Consider the following 13250-nt stretch of genomic DNA (forward strand, 5'->3'; position numbering starts at 1 on the left):
GGCCAAGCAATAGTAATGGGAGTATGAAGAGAGGGGGATGTGGTGCACCAAAGAGGCAAAGGAAATCAATGGTGAGAGCAACAGCAGAGACTGGGGAAGGGAAAACACCTGGACAGCAGGTGAGGCACAGCATAGGCACTAATGTTTTCTTTCACTGAGCAAAGAACATGACAGAAGGACCAAGATTAGTAAAAACCAAAAGACATATCTGACTAGCAGTGTGGGTTAGCAGGACACAGAAGCAGCATTTCCCTTCCTTCCAGACAGCAAAAGCAGCGAGTTGTTTTGTATGCACTACAGCAATCTCAGAACAGCGCATGTAGGTCTCAGTGCCACAGGGCTGGATGGGAGACACAGAGGAAAACAAAGCTCAGAAAACATACAGCAAATATTATTCTCTGCACACACCTTCGGCTCCAGTAGCAAGAGGAAAACAAGCCTGTGAGGCTGAGGTATGAAAAAATAGGTGCCTGATGGAAGAGGAAGGGGTAGTGCTCCCTGCCAAAGCCCCCAGCCTTGACTACTGCAGCAGTCACATTCTTTGAAGAGCTGATAAAATGTAACACAACTTCCCTCACTGCAGAGAGCCAGAAGATGAAAAAAAGTGCATCACTGACCTCTAAACCTAAGCAAGGGAAAAGTGAGCTTTTGGCACAGGGAAGCACTTCTGCTGGCTCACTGAACCAAAGCCTGGGGCTACAGCAAAATGAGGTCCTTTAAGCTTCATCTGCATGCAAGCTATCAATAAAGCAAAACCTGGGTCAAAAGGGGAGACAGAAACAGAGAAAGATTCTAATCTATCTTTTGAAAAGCAGTGGGCTTATACCTTTATTATACAAAATACTTTACAATTAAAAAACATTTTCCCCGATAGAATCATATACAGATATTTAAAATTAACAAGATTCAGTTACACACAAGATGGGGACTTTCGCACAAAGGAAAACAGTGACAGATGAGCAAGAGAAAATTAAGACTTTACCCCTTTCCCCACCATATTTTGGGAGAGGTTACATTTTAGACTTTTATTCCTATCACCTTCTCTCATGCCTGAACTCTGGGATCTCCCCTTATCCTTACAGGGTAAGGGCCTCCACCCATGTCCCCAGCATCAGTACAATACTCTTGTCTTAAAAGGTTCATGAACAGACACTGAGAAAGCAGCATCTGGCTGTACCATGAAGTTACCAGTGGCGGAAAAGGGGACTACTGCCCCAGTTTTCCCTAGCAACCCACATATACACACATGCAAGCACACACATGGGGAAGCATGCTCAAACCCCAGAATTTTTCACCCTTTTGGATGGAACAGCAATCCCACCTCTCCAAAGCAACTGTCTCCAACACCCTTGCAGACAGTCTCTGCAGAATGGCTCTCATAGCCAAGGTCTCACAGCCAAGCTGGGCACTACTGCAAAGGCAGTCTGGCAAGAGGGTGGGATGCTGCTGTCCTCCCCACTTTGATCATCTGTGAACCAGCAGCGTTAGTCGTCATGAAGGTGATAACGTGAACCATTCAGAGATGCTCAGGCCACAACAGACAGGTCGGGGAAGTTGCACACTTCACCAGGGGGGTACTTGAAAATAAACAGTTGCCAATGATCTGCCCTACCAGGGCAAAGATGTGTGTGAACCCTTGTGAACGTTTTATCCCTAAGAAAGGTCACTCATTGCTGGGCTAGGCAACCACTGCACTCGCAGGGGAGCCCATCCCAGAGTCACTGCTGGAGGCCAAATGCCTGAAGCAGTGTGGGCAGGTCACGGGCATCAGCTGCCCCATAGAGGTCACTCTGCCCCAGCATGGAGAGGGCCATGCGCAGGGTGCTCCAGATGTTGTCAGACATGGCTCCTTGTTGCCCCCGTGGGCCTCGGCTCTTCTGCTGCATGTGCAAAGCCTCTAAGAAGTGCTCCACAGCCTCACTGTCAACGGGAGAACATACACATGCTCAGTGGAAAAGATGGTACATCTCATACTCCCTTCCCCATTTGCTTCCAAAGTATTTCCCCTCCAAAACAGTTTCCTCCTCTTCACCAGATCCTGCCCAGCTCCAGAACCAGAGGTCCTCCTTTTCCCGCTAAAAGAATCAGAAGTCCAGATGGCCTCTGCTCCACCTGGAACTGCATGGCACTTGGATCTCTGAGCAGAGTCCACACACTCGCTCTGCTCTGCTATGCCAAGAGAAGGCTGCAGGCAGTGTGGCCCTGCCCTCATAACCCGTGGCAGTCTCTCTCCCACTAAGACACACAAACTCACGGGTCCCAGCAGAGCTGCCCATCCCATGCTCACCGATGGGCGCCTAGGTTGATGCAGCTGATGCCCAGGTTGTAGCGAGAGCGGATATATCCCGGCTGGAGCTCCAGGGCCCGACGATACGCAGCCACAGCTTCTTCACTCCGATTCCCATTGGCCAGGGTGGCACCGAGCTTGTTCCACAGAAGGTGGTCCTGAAGGAAGGGGCACAGAGGTAGGGCTGAGATGAACTGGATATTTACACTCCAAGCCAACCCTTCCTTCCCCATATGTGTCTTATTCCTCCACTCCAAATATGCATCTCTCATACATGCAGCACCTAGACCCAAACCTTCACCCATAAACCTCCAAGTACCTCCAGCACCCACAGTCTGCCCCTTTCTTACATTGGGGCGCACACTGAGTGCGGCACTGAAGCAATCCACAGCCTTCTCGTACTCGCCACTGAGGTTGAAAAGGACACCCAGGCCACACTGGACATCAGGATCCACAGCTGAGGGGTTGCTGCGCACAGCTGCTAAGAACAGCTCTTTCACCTCCATGAACAGCGAGCTGGGAAAGCACAGAACAGGATATTGGTGCACTGTGGAGAGAGCTGGCCTTGGGTTGCTCACTCTGCTTCTGAGCCCTCCAAAGAAGCCTTTTGGCCAAAGGCTGAAATTTGTAACCATAACTCACTCAGACAGCAGGGAACTTAGGACACGCTTCGAAGGCCCCAGGTTTGTTCCTGAGACACTCTCCTCTGGTTTCTTGTCCAGCAGGTGGGCGTAGTCTGGTTTATGGCGCAGCCAATCCCGCAGGGTCTCACATGCCTGCTTCTGCAGGGACTCATTGGTGAAGCTGACTGCTAAAGCCATAAGTGCTGTGAGGTTCCCAGGCTGCAGCTCCAGGCACCTGCAGATCAAAGAAAGAGGAGTAAATAAAGTATTAAATCAGCATAGGAGACACCCAGATACAGGAGATAACACAAGACAGAGCATCCTGTGACAGCCACGTGGTCCTTGTGGCACTAGGCACTAGACAAGGAGCCACACACAGCAGTGCTGCTGCAACACTCACTGTCTGAGGGCACTGATCGCCAAAAGCTCCTGTTCATTCTCTGCTTGGGTGGTTCCCAGATATTGCCAGGCCTGGGGAAGATATAGAGGTACAAAGTCAGACTTACTGAGAGAAAAATCAGCCAGTAAACCACAAACACAGAGATTAAATCCAGTATATGATCCCACAGTTTTACAATGAGATCAAATAGACCAAAGTATACACATTAGCCACAGGTGTGAGTTCCTCTCAAAAGATACAAGGATGTCATTGCACATAGGTCCTCTAAGACAATAAAATTGGCATTGTTATAGCGAACAGAAGTGAATGTCTACCTGGAAATCTATCATAAAGCAACTGTTGGCAGTTTTACACTTCTAAATCACAGAATCTCCACTTTTAACTTCTAACTGTGGTCAAACTGCAGAGGAAGGAGGAAAATGCAGATCTCCTATTTCCCAAGAACAAAATGGCATAGCAGCAGTGCTAATAATGAGACCCCCGAGGCAGGCAGCTGTATGTACTTGTGCAGTGGTCCACTAGCAAGTAGTAACCTTGGAGAGTTGACTGTCAGACCTGAAAGTAGAAGCACTGTTATTTTACTGAATTTCCAATCATCATGACACCAGTACATGAAAATTATTTCCATCTCCAAGCAGCTGATATAAGGAATATTTAACTAAATCCAAAATATCTCTCCACTTTATGTTGATAACCACACCCTTGGGCTCCAAAAGAGGGACTGTCAGCACGATGCACAGGCTTTTTGAATGTAAGTTACAAAATGTAGTACCCGCTGCCTCAAGGATGGAAATTGTTTCATTAGCAAAGACACAGAAACCCTGCACAAGCCACCACAAGCAGAAGGCAATCTACTCTCTCGGATCTCTCATGCCTCACCATACACAGCTAGCTGCAACTAGAGCTGACCAGTGATAACTGCAGTGTTCTGCCAGCAGAAGAGCTGATGAGATTCAAGGTACAGTTGTGACTTGGACCAAAGCAAACATGACATTTCCTTCAGAACAATTGCTCATGTCTATTTGATCACTGTACCATTTGTGAAGTCTTGACTTCTCCTGTACTTTTTCCAGTCACAGCAGAAGAATTCAGAATGTTTCCAATACAGCCAGCCAGAACAGGCCCAAGATTTCCTCCCCTAAGGTTTCAACTACCTCTCCATCATGCTCAGCCTGCAGCCCACACTGGCTATGAGAAGCAAGCAACAGTGCTAAGAGGATTAACAACACCTTTTGACCACCTTAAAGCTAAAGCACATCTTCAGACATTCTGCTTACTTTTCACCTATTACCAGTACCCATGAAAATAAGATGCCTATTCCCAGAAGCCAAGAATCTCTGTTCCAAAATGTCACTCTCATTTAAGTCTCAGGGTAATCAAATTATGTACATCCAGTCATATATAATTAGCAGGGCTTGAACAAGACACTGAAAATTCAGCAGCCTTAGATCCTTGTGGCAGGCACTCCAGACATGGACAACATGGGTGTATCTGCATTCTTCTTCCTGAGAATATCCACATCCTCTACTCCTGGAAAAAGGCATATAGACTATTCCACTTCTCAATTCATCCTGCAGAAACTGAAGTGATTTATGGAAAAAAGTGGTCACTTAATGAGGAGCTGGAACTCTGTCTTCAGTGTAAAAATCATTCTTTGGCATCCAACTTCAATTAAGACTATGAAAACACGCAAGCCATTGCTCTCAACCCTTTTAGGTCACATCTCCTAGCACCTAGATGAAAGACTTAGTCAGAACCCCTGGTCTAACAAGCTTCTCAGAATCAGAATTTAATACAGATATGGAAAGCAGTAATCTGCAATAAGCTTCTCCAAAATTACAGTGCCAATAAAGACTTTCACAGAAGCAACTTAAGGGATGAGAACCCCCTGTCTTGGCTCCATGCAGCCTTATGTGCTCCAAAGATTTTACACAGCTCTGGGCCAGACAACTTTATGCTTCCTGTAACTGATCTTAAGTCAGAAACCTCCTTGCTTCTCCCACAGGCTCCCCTGAGCACATCACACACATCAGCTACAAACTCAGAGCCACAAATAAATGAGGTGTTTTCAAACACCCTGCACAGGTCCTAACACTGAAGTGAGTTTTCTACACCAATCCCGACACCTCAGCCTGTTATCTCTGCTGTCACTCACCTCCATATGATCTGGCTTCTGTTGCACTGCAGCCTCAAAGAGCAGCACAGCATTGGGGAGGTCACCTTCCTCCAAGCGCTTCCGTCCCTCTTCAAATGCATCCGGGTGATCCCTCATGGGATTATCTTCCTCAAACTGGTAGCCCTAGCAGGGCAGACAGACAGACAGGGGCTAATGCTAGGAGACAGGCTTAGGGAGAAGAGCACTCTCTACAGCACAGCACAGTCTAGCCTTGCTGCATCAGGAACACTCAAGCGGCAGACTAGCTAGCACCCTGTCCTCATTGCTAAATTGTAGCAGATCAGAGAACAATGGAGGTTCTTCCTGCCTGTTCTGTGCTGGAAAAATCCCCCAAACCAGACATGAATAAGTTGCTAGAGAGACAAAATATTTAGCAGGGATCTTATTACCTTGGAAGAGAACAGGAAGAGAGGGGCAGGGATGGGCCAGGGGACACAACACTTGAACTCATTGCAGAGAACCCCTGGATTCACTGGTATTTGGTGCTGGACAAGAACCACATTCGCAGACAAGCCCAAGTGAAAGCAGTATTTAACCCCTAGTTTATCTGGGACCAGGGTGTAAGTGACAGCAAAGCATCAGTGTGCGAAGGAATCCCAGCAGCATTTAGGCTCTGTGGAACTCACAGCAAGGCAGACACACTGCAAGTCTCCCCAAGGCAGCCCATCAGAGTGCTAGGGCTGAGAGACCCTGTTCTCCACTACCTTGTCATATGATGAGGAGCTGAGGTCTTCATATTCAGAGAGCCAAGGGTGAGCCTCTGCATCTCTCTTGGCCATCTCCTCACATTCTGCCTGGAGTTTGTCCCAGAAGTCCACATCTGACTGAAGGGAAAACAAAGTGTGACTGGAGTACCTCAGCCATAAACTCAGGTCTATAGACATGCCAGAGAAGTCCCTCTTGAATGTTTCCAGCCCTCCTCAAAGCATGCAAAGGAGAGAGGTAACCCTACCATGGGCTCTCAGTTGGCACCCCAGCCCTCCTTCTCAGCCAGCTTTACCTCCACAGCAGCCTTTGCCTGCTCAAATTCCGTATCAAGAGTTGACATGTTCCCAGATCGCGCAAATTGATCCACCCAGGCATCGGATGCCCCCTGGGAGTTTGGAAACAGAAACACACCTTTCTTTTCAGAATTTGGCAACCTCAGGGCACATCCCAAAACAGTAGGAGGGTCTGTGATGACCCTTCTTCCCCATCAGTAAGAGCTGATGGCCTATGAAGTGGAAACAAATTCATTGGAATCTCCTCTTCCTCCCAGATGCTGTGGAAGATGAGAAAACTCAAACTATCCAAGTACATTCCCAGCTTCTGGCTAGACTCTGCTAAGAGCCCAACAGCCCCTCCCTTGTCTGCCTCAGCATCGCTGAGAGCTGGACTTGCCATTTTCCTTTGCTCCCAGACTGTGCACTGTGGCAAAATGCTTTCTTCCTTCAGAGCATACAGGCCTGGGGCTCCTACCTGCTGCTGTATAAACTCAGCTGCCCATTGCTCTGCCTGATCTTGGTCTCTGTGGGTCACCTGATTAGCTTCGATCGATACCCTCCCATCTCCGATCTGGCGGACAAACTTTAGGAACTGCAGCAGAGAAATGAAACAAGGGTGGAGCTGGGCAGATGCTGTGCCCACAAGCCCTCTGCCCATGCCCCCCTCCTTCACTAAGAGGGCTTCTCTCTGCAGAGCAAGCACAAAAGGCCAAGAAAGGTGGGGAGGACCAGACTTCACAATAGTGGAGATGGATAATATCTATAGTGATTTGTGGGATTCAACTCCCAGGAATCAGGGAAGAAATGGAAACATGGGACAACAGGAGGCTTTATTCCTTTACTGTCTTCATCCTTCTCAATTCCACACACCCCTTATTCACAGCAATATAATTACTACTAATTATGTAATTACTAACTCACAGTAATAATCTCTCAGCCCCAGTCAGATTTCTCACCTCAGTATTCTTGAGTTTCGGATCGTCCACTTTAGAGAGGAAATCAGTAACAGTTTTCTTAAGATCATCCTCAGGTTGGTATTCCTCATACCTGTGTTCCAAGGCAGTAAAAGGGAAAGAGAGAGTCTGATACCAGGCAACAGCAAATTCTTTCACTAACAACAGTCTACACCATGGGCCGGACAACTGTCTTGAGGGATACAACCTCTCCTCAAAGATCCTGGGATTCTCCTAAGTGGTTCAGTACAATTATCCATCTGTAAAAATTCAGATTTACTACTACGTTAACTGTGCAAGTGACTGACACAAACAGCAGCAGAATTAAACAATTACAGTGTCAGCACAGTTCTGCAGAGCAGTCTGGATTCCTTGCCAAGCTCACATGCCATCAGACATTGCAAGTTTTAGCACTACCAGAAACAAGGTCATATATCCAGGAACAAAGAAAGTAGGTCATGCCCACCGAAGAGGAAAACAGTGTCTTGGAAAAGCATCAACTCTGCAGAGGACTGAGGGCTCACAGCAAAGACACAACTCAATATGGTTTGATTGGCTTACAGCAGGATAGGACCAGTTCTAAGTGTTACCACTATATTCAGTCTTGGGGAAGTCTTTGGAACTGGTGGCAATAACTTGAGAATGTCCATTATTTGCAGAAAGCTATCAGAGAAGGCAAGGGCCAGGAGGAAGGGGATTCTAAATATGCAAAATCTCTTTTAAGGAAAGACTTAAGAAGCGCAAACTGCTTGTGTTTTGCTTCTTTAATCAAAAAAAACTTGACTGAACTCAACAGGTTCAGTTGAGAGATGATCCATAGACTGTTCTTTAATCTGCCACAAAAAACACATTAAAATAATATGTAGAGGGCTGAACCTAGAAATACATCAAGGAAAGGCTGAAAGTGGTTTGTCAGATAGGGAAAATTACACAATGAAAGTTTACAACTAGCAGAGTCTCATAAAAAGCATCTGTTGCAGAAAAAAAGTTCCTGAACTCACTCCTGAAACTATTTTAAGGAGCTTTGCATTAGGCATGAGATTAAGTTAGCATACATGATCGAAGTTATCTTCCTGAAACTAGAGAACAGAAAAGCTAAAATCTCTTAAAAACTTCAGTTTCCAAGCATTGTTTCCTCCTTTCTCTGAAACCAAAGGCCTGAGAACATCAGTCTAGGTTAAATGATCCAAAAGCATGAGGCCATAGCAGATTTCTATCACCTTTCCAAACTTCACCCACCGAAGCAGCAACACCTAGTTTTGAGAAGTCAGACTCACCACTTATCTGCCAGAGACTGATCTTCTGATTCCCCAAGCCACAGTTTCTCCTCTGACTGCTCTAGATATTCTTCTGCCCACTTGGCAGGAGACACAGACAGTGGATCTGCAGAGGAAGAATGGGGAGCAAAGTAAGACAGGCAGACCACCACACCTCTGTTTATGCTTGCTTCTTCTACCTTTGTTTATTCTGTCTAAAAATCAACCCTTAGGTTCACACAGTGAATTAATATAGATGCCACTGTGGTGACAACAAACTTGTGATTTTCTACTTTAATATCACAACTCATTCATCTGCTCCCTGTGGAATACTATGTAGGTCAAGAAAATTAGCAATGCATTACAAGTCTCCATCAAAAGCACAGCCTGCAAAGTACTAGGTTTTCATCAGAACTTTCTCAAAGACCTTTGTAGACTCTAATTTATTTTCCCAGAAATATAAAGAGTGAAGGTCAAAGAATGGGACTAGCCACTTTTCTACTGTGGCCACTCCTGAAGAAGAGAACAGCATCTGTTTAAGTCTTTTCCATAACTTCCAGATAAGGGTATAGATGGTAACAGCACCTTATTCCAGACCCAGTTCTATACACAGAATGGCTTTTCAAATGAAGCTTAATGTTTGGGCCAGAAACACTCACTTTGCATATTTCCAGGCTGTAACATCCCTCTACCTCCATGCAACTGACACAATATTTGGCCAAAGTGCACTAAGGAGTATTTACCTTTGCACCAAAGGCAAATTTAGCCTAGCAAGAGGGAATTAGAAAACGTAAGCAAGAAGCAGTACCAGGCCATCTCCAACCTATATCAGTTGAATCATAATTTTTACTAAAGCAGTTTAAATAGTATGCTTCTCTTAAATACTCTAAGTAATCTAAGCTAAAAACAAAAGACTCTTACACTTAAACAAAAGCTTCCACACCACATTGTTCATAATTTGGCTTAATTATAATACCATCACAAAGCAGCTTTCCTGCCCTCCAACCCATTAAAGCTGCTACAGGCAACACTGACTACTGGGCCCAAAGCAGTACTCCAATTTCACTCTTCACTGTACACAGGCACGTGACTGGACATCATCTTGACAGTAATTCCAAAAAGGACACTTTACCTGTCACTTCAGCAATGAACTCCTGCGACCAATCAGCCTCATTGTAATCTGAAGAGACATCACCAGCACTATCTGCTGCAGCCAAGAATTCCTGGGTCCAGTTTTCAGACAGTGCCAGGGCTGCCACACCTGGAGCTACAAAAAAAAAAACCAAAAAAACCCCACAGAAATGAGGATTAAAGCACTTAAAGGCATCATTTATTTGTTCCAGGCTAGCCCTAATCACATCTGATCTTTCTCTTTGTTAGAATAAAATCACAGAAATATTTCACTTGGAAAGAGTCTCTGGAGGTTGCTAGAGTTATCACAGCAGATTAACATTAAAGCTAGAGATTAGCTTGCTCGGGGCATTCATCAGGTAACTTCTGAATTTGTTCATGGCTGGCAATCCCCCAGCATCCCTAGGCACCTGTTCCAAGTATTGAACTGCCTCCTCCAAGGGAAGAAATGTTTCCACATACCTAGTCAATTCCCCTTTCCACAAGTTTCGTCCATTACACCTTGTCCTTCTCCTGACTATTCCTGTGAAGATCCCGACCATGGCTGCTGAAGACAGCAACAAGACACTCTACCACCTGCCCCTCAGACTCCTCTTCCCCAAGTTAAAATGTCCAGTCCCTCAGCCTTCCCTCTTACAACATGTAATCCTGTTCCTGAGTATTTTATCCATCTCCACTGAACTTGTTCTAGCAGATCAGTGTACTGGGAAGCCCAAATCCGGAAACAATACTCCAGATACAATCTCAGAAGTGCTGAATAGATAGGAACCACCCTGCTAGGGATTTAACCATAACATCAAGATCTTTTCCAGTTCTCCACCTACTTCAGCTCCCCTCACCTCGCTGAGGGGCCTGTCGGAAGCTTGACTGCTCAATCTCTTGCATCTCAGCCAACAGGTCATCCATCTTAAAGGTCTGGGGGGCACGGGACAGCAAAGGGGCATTCTGCGCTTGCAGAAACTCTCCAACCAGCTGCCAAAGACAGAGATGCATTACAAACATTGCACCAAAGATCAACAGAAGAGCCATGGAGTGTGAGAGAAGGGCTAGTCAGAAGGAAATATTAGCATCAGGTAAAGGGTAACATAACAAACAGTGTTGATGAGAAAAGCTTTAAGAAGATTAATCAAAAGCTGTAAGGACAATCAATCAGTTCTTACCTCATCTTCGGTGGCTACTCCCAGTGGTTTGGATACCTGCAGGGAATAGTGGACAACTACTGTCAACAGTTTGTGTCAACAGTTTTGATCCCATACCCCTCTCCACACACACACAGCATGACCCAATTAGATTGTATCTTCCTCTTCCCTGAGCTTAGACTGTCAACATTTTCTTGCGTTAGCTGCCTGCTAAAGCTAAAGCAGGCGGAACACTTTGAGGGATCCTGTCCAACCCGCTCCCACCACCGCCTGGTTTAAGGCCTGTGACAGCGAGGCACACAGCTAACTACGGCCGCCAGCATCCCCTGAGTGCCCACAAGCACACCCTCACCCCACAACCCTGCGCCGGGTGACCCTGGGCCTCTTGCCGCAAAAATCCACAACACGCCAACTGCACCGACAGCCCCCCGCCCGAGCTGCCCGACCCACCCCGGCAAGGGGAGCAACACTCACGGCTGCGGCTTCGGGCGTCCCGGGGGGCCAGGCCAGCGGGCCCTGCAGTCCCTCCTGCCGCAGGGCTTTGTCCTGGGTGAAGTGCCCCGCCAGCTTCATCAGGGGGTTGGAGCCCCCGCACTCCGGCTCCACCAGCTCCCTCATGGCCATGGCGCCGGGCACGGAGGGAGAGAGGGTCGGCGCCGAACCCCGCCGCGCCTGCACCTGGCGCCGGGGCGGCACAGACAGCGGCTGAGCGCCGGGCGGAGCGACCGCCTGACCCCGACCCGGCTGCCACCCGCCAGCGCCGCCTCCCCCGCGGGCCCGGCCCGACAGAAGACGGACACCCGCCCGCCGGGACGGCAAGGCCGCGGCCCCCGCCCCGAGCCCCCGCCCGGCCGTGCCGCCCGTGCCCCGGCCCGCTCAGCCCCGGCGCCGCCCGCTCCGCCCGCCCCGGGCCCCGAGGGGCCGCTCGGCTCCCCCGCCGCTCCGTACCTGGGGCCGCCGGGCCGCCTCGGCTCGCGCGGCGGGGCGGGGCCAGCCTTAAAGGGACAGGCGCCCCAGCGCCTTAAAGCGGCAGAGGGCGAGGGCCGCCCGTGTCACCGCCCGTGTCACCGCTGCCACCGGGACCCGTCCCCACGGTGGCTGCACGGCCGCCGGCCCTGCCGCGCCCTGCTCCCGCAGCTCCTGGGCCGGCTCCCGAGGGATGTGCCCCTCTGCTGGCCGTGAAGTGTGTTTATCTATAAGGTGTGTACCATACACGTCCCGTTGTATTTGCGAATATATATAAATATCTTTATTTTTCTGTGTATATTCAACGAGATGTGCGTGGTATGTATATATAGATGCGTGTAGGCATATATGAGATATAGACATGTACGCATCGTATATATCATGTTTGTGAGTATACATAAATACATATATTCATATATATATTCAACGAGATGTATATTGTGCATACACGTATATATGCATAGATGAGTGTATACTGTATCAGCTCGTTTGTCCTGATGGACTGATATTTCACTGTTTGCTCTGGGATCACTAAAATGGTGCAGCTGGCAGCCACAGGTTGAAAGTGCAAACATTTTGTTGAAAAGTATGTGATGGTTTCAGATAAGCCATAGAAATGTCAACCCCTTCACAGCCTTGATCCTTCTACACCCGTGATTCTAAAGGACAAACCACCTGGAAAATCAGAGTTCATTTGTGTATAAGCTCTAAAAGAATGGGAAAAGCACAAAGAGGAGGTTGCATGATGTGTGCTGCCTCCTGTGACATTAGGGTGCTAGAAATAAATTGTTTTCAGAATCAAATCCCATCTTCTCCTTTTCAAAGGAAAATACTCCTCTGCAGGGCCCTCTCCAGATATGGCAGGTTCACATCACCTGTGCAAAATGTGACATCTGCTCTGGTTTTAGACGCAATTCTCTGAGAGCAGGTCTTCTTGACTGCTCTCCTCACAGCTTTGAAATGCATGTGACATGTACAGCCAGTTCTGTGTAGCAAGTAGTATGTATGGCTCAACAAGAGCAAATCTTTAAAGTTATAAGAACTGGGGCTGGAAATACAGCATCCACACCAAACATGTTAGGGTGGCTTTACTTTGGATCACGTCTTCCTTGGTCCTGTGGACTGCACACCAATTAGTGGTTGACATGCATGAAGTGTGTCCTGTGCACAGCTTAGCACCACCAAAAAGCAATCTCAGTTGCACACCGAGGCTGTCCTGCAGCACAAACCCAAGCCCAGCAAGCAGGGATTACTGGAAGACTCATTTTGAATGCACACTTCAAACATCCTAGAAGGTTAAAACAAGATTCACCTGCTAATAGCAAATGCAAATCCT

The 13250-nt window shown here is 47.7% G+C and overlaps 1 protein-coding gene across 4 annotated transcripts; it reads right to left on the bottom strand.

Moving 5' to 3' along the window:
- Positions 1-798: 798 nt before the first annotated feature.
- On the bottom strand, positions 799-12020 carry PEX5 (peroxisomal biogenesis factor 5). Of its 4 annotated transcripts, XM_085068249.1 has the most exons (16): positions 11897-12020; positions 11423-11626; positions 10970-11005; positions 10649-10781; positions 9811-9945; positions 8700-8805; positions 7426-7516; positions 6945-7061; positions 6487-6579; positions 6191-6310; positions 5466-5609; positions 3311-3381; positions 2930-3145; positions 2638-2803; positions 2288-2445; positions 799-1920 (listed from the first exon to the last, which is right to left on the bottom strand). In XM_085068249.1, the coding sequence occupies exons 2-16, from the start codon at positions 11570-11572 to the stop codon at positions 1719-1721; spliced, it is 1938 nt and encodes a 645-aa protein (XP_084924375.1). In that variant the 5' UTR covers positions 11573-11626; positions 11897-12020; the 3' UTR covers positions 799-1718. The 4 variants fall into 4 exon arrangements, with proteins under 4 accessions (XP_084924375.1, XP_084924370.1, XP_084924384.1 ...); XM_085068244.1 differs by lacking the exon at positions 11897-12020 and having other exon boundaries at positions 11423-11774; XM_085068258.1 differs by lacking the exons at positions 6487-6579; positions 11897-12020 and having other exon boundaries at positions 11423-11775.
- Between the last annotated feature and the right edge of the window lie 1230 nt (positions 12021-13250).

Source organism: Lichenostomus cassidix, chromosome 1 (assembly GCF_008360975.1).
Source record: "Lichenostomus cassidix isolate B80296 chromosome 1, HeHo_3.0, whole genome shotgun sequence".
Taxonomy (NCBI): domain Eukaryota; kingdom Metazoa; phylum Chordata; class Aves; order Passeriformes; family Meliphagidae; genus Lichenostomus; species Lichenostomus cassidix.

Excerpts from the sequence above, each read along its gene's own strand:
- PEX5 (XM_085068249.1), bottom strand. The coding sequence starts at position 11,572 with ATGGCCATGAGGGAGCTGGTGGAGCCGGAGTGCGGGGGCTCCAACCCC. Across the intron at positions 9,946-10,648 it reads CCGACAGGCCCCTCAGCGAG|CTCCAGGTGTGGCAGCCCTG; the intron begins GTGAGGGGAGCT and ends TTTTTTTTGTAG. Across the intron at positions 3,382-5,465 it reads AGAAGCCAGATCATATGGAG|GCCTGGCAATATCTGGGAAC; the intron begins GTGAGTGACAGC and ends TATCTTCCCCAG.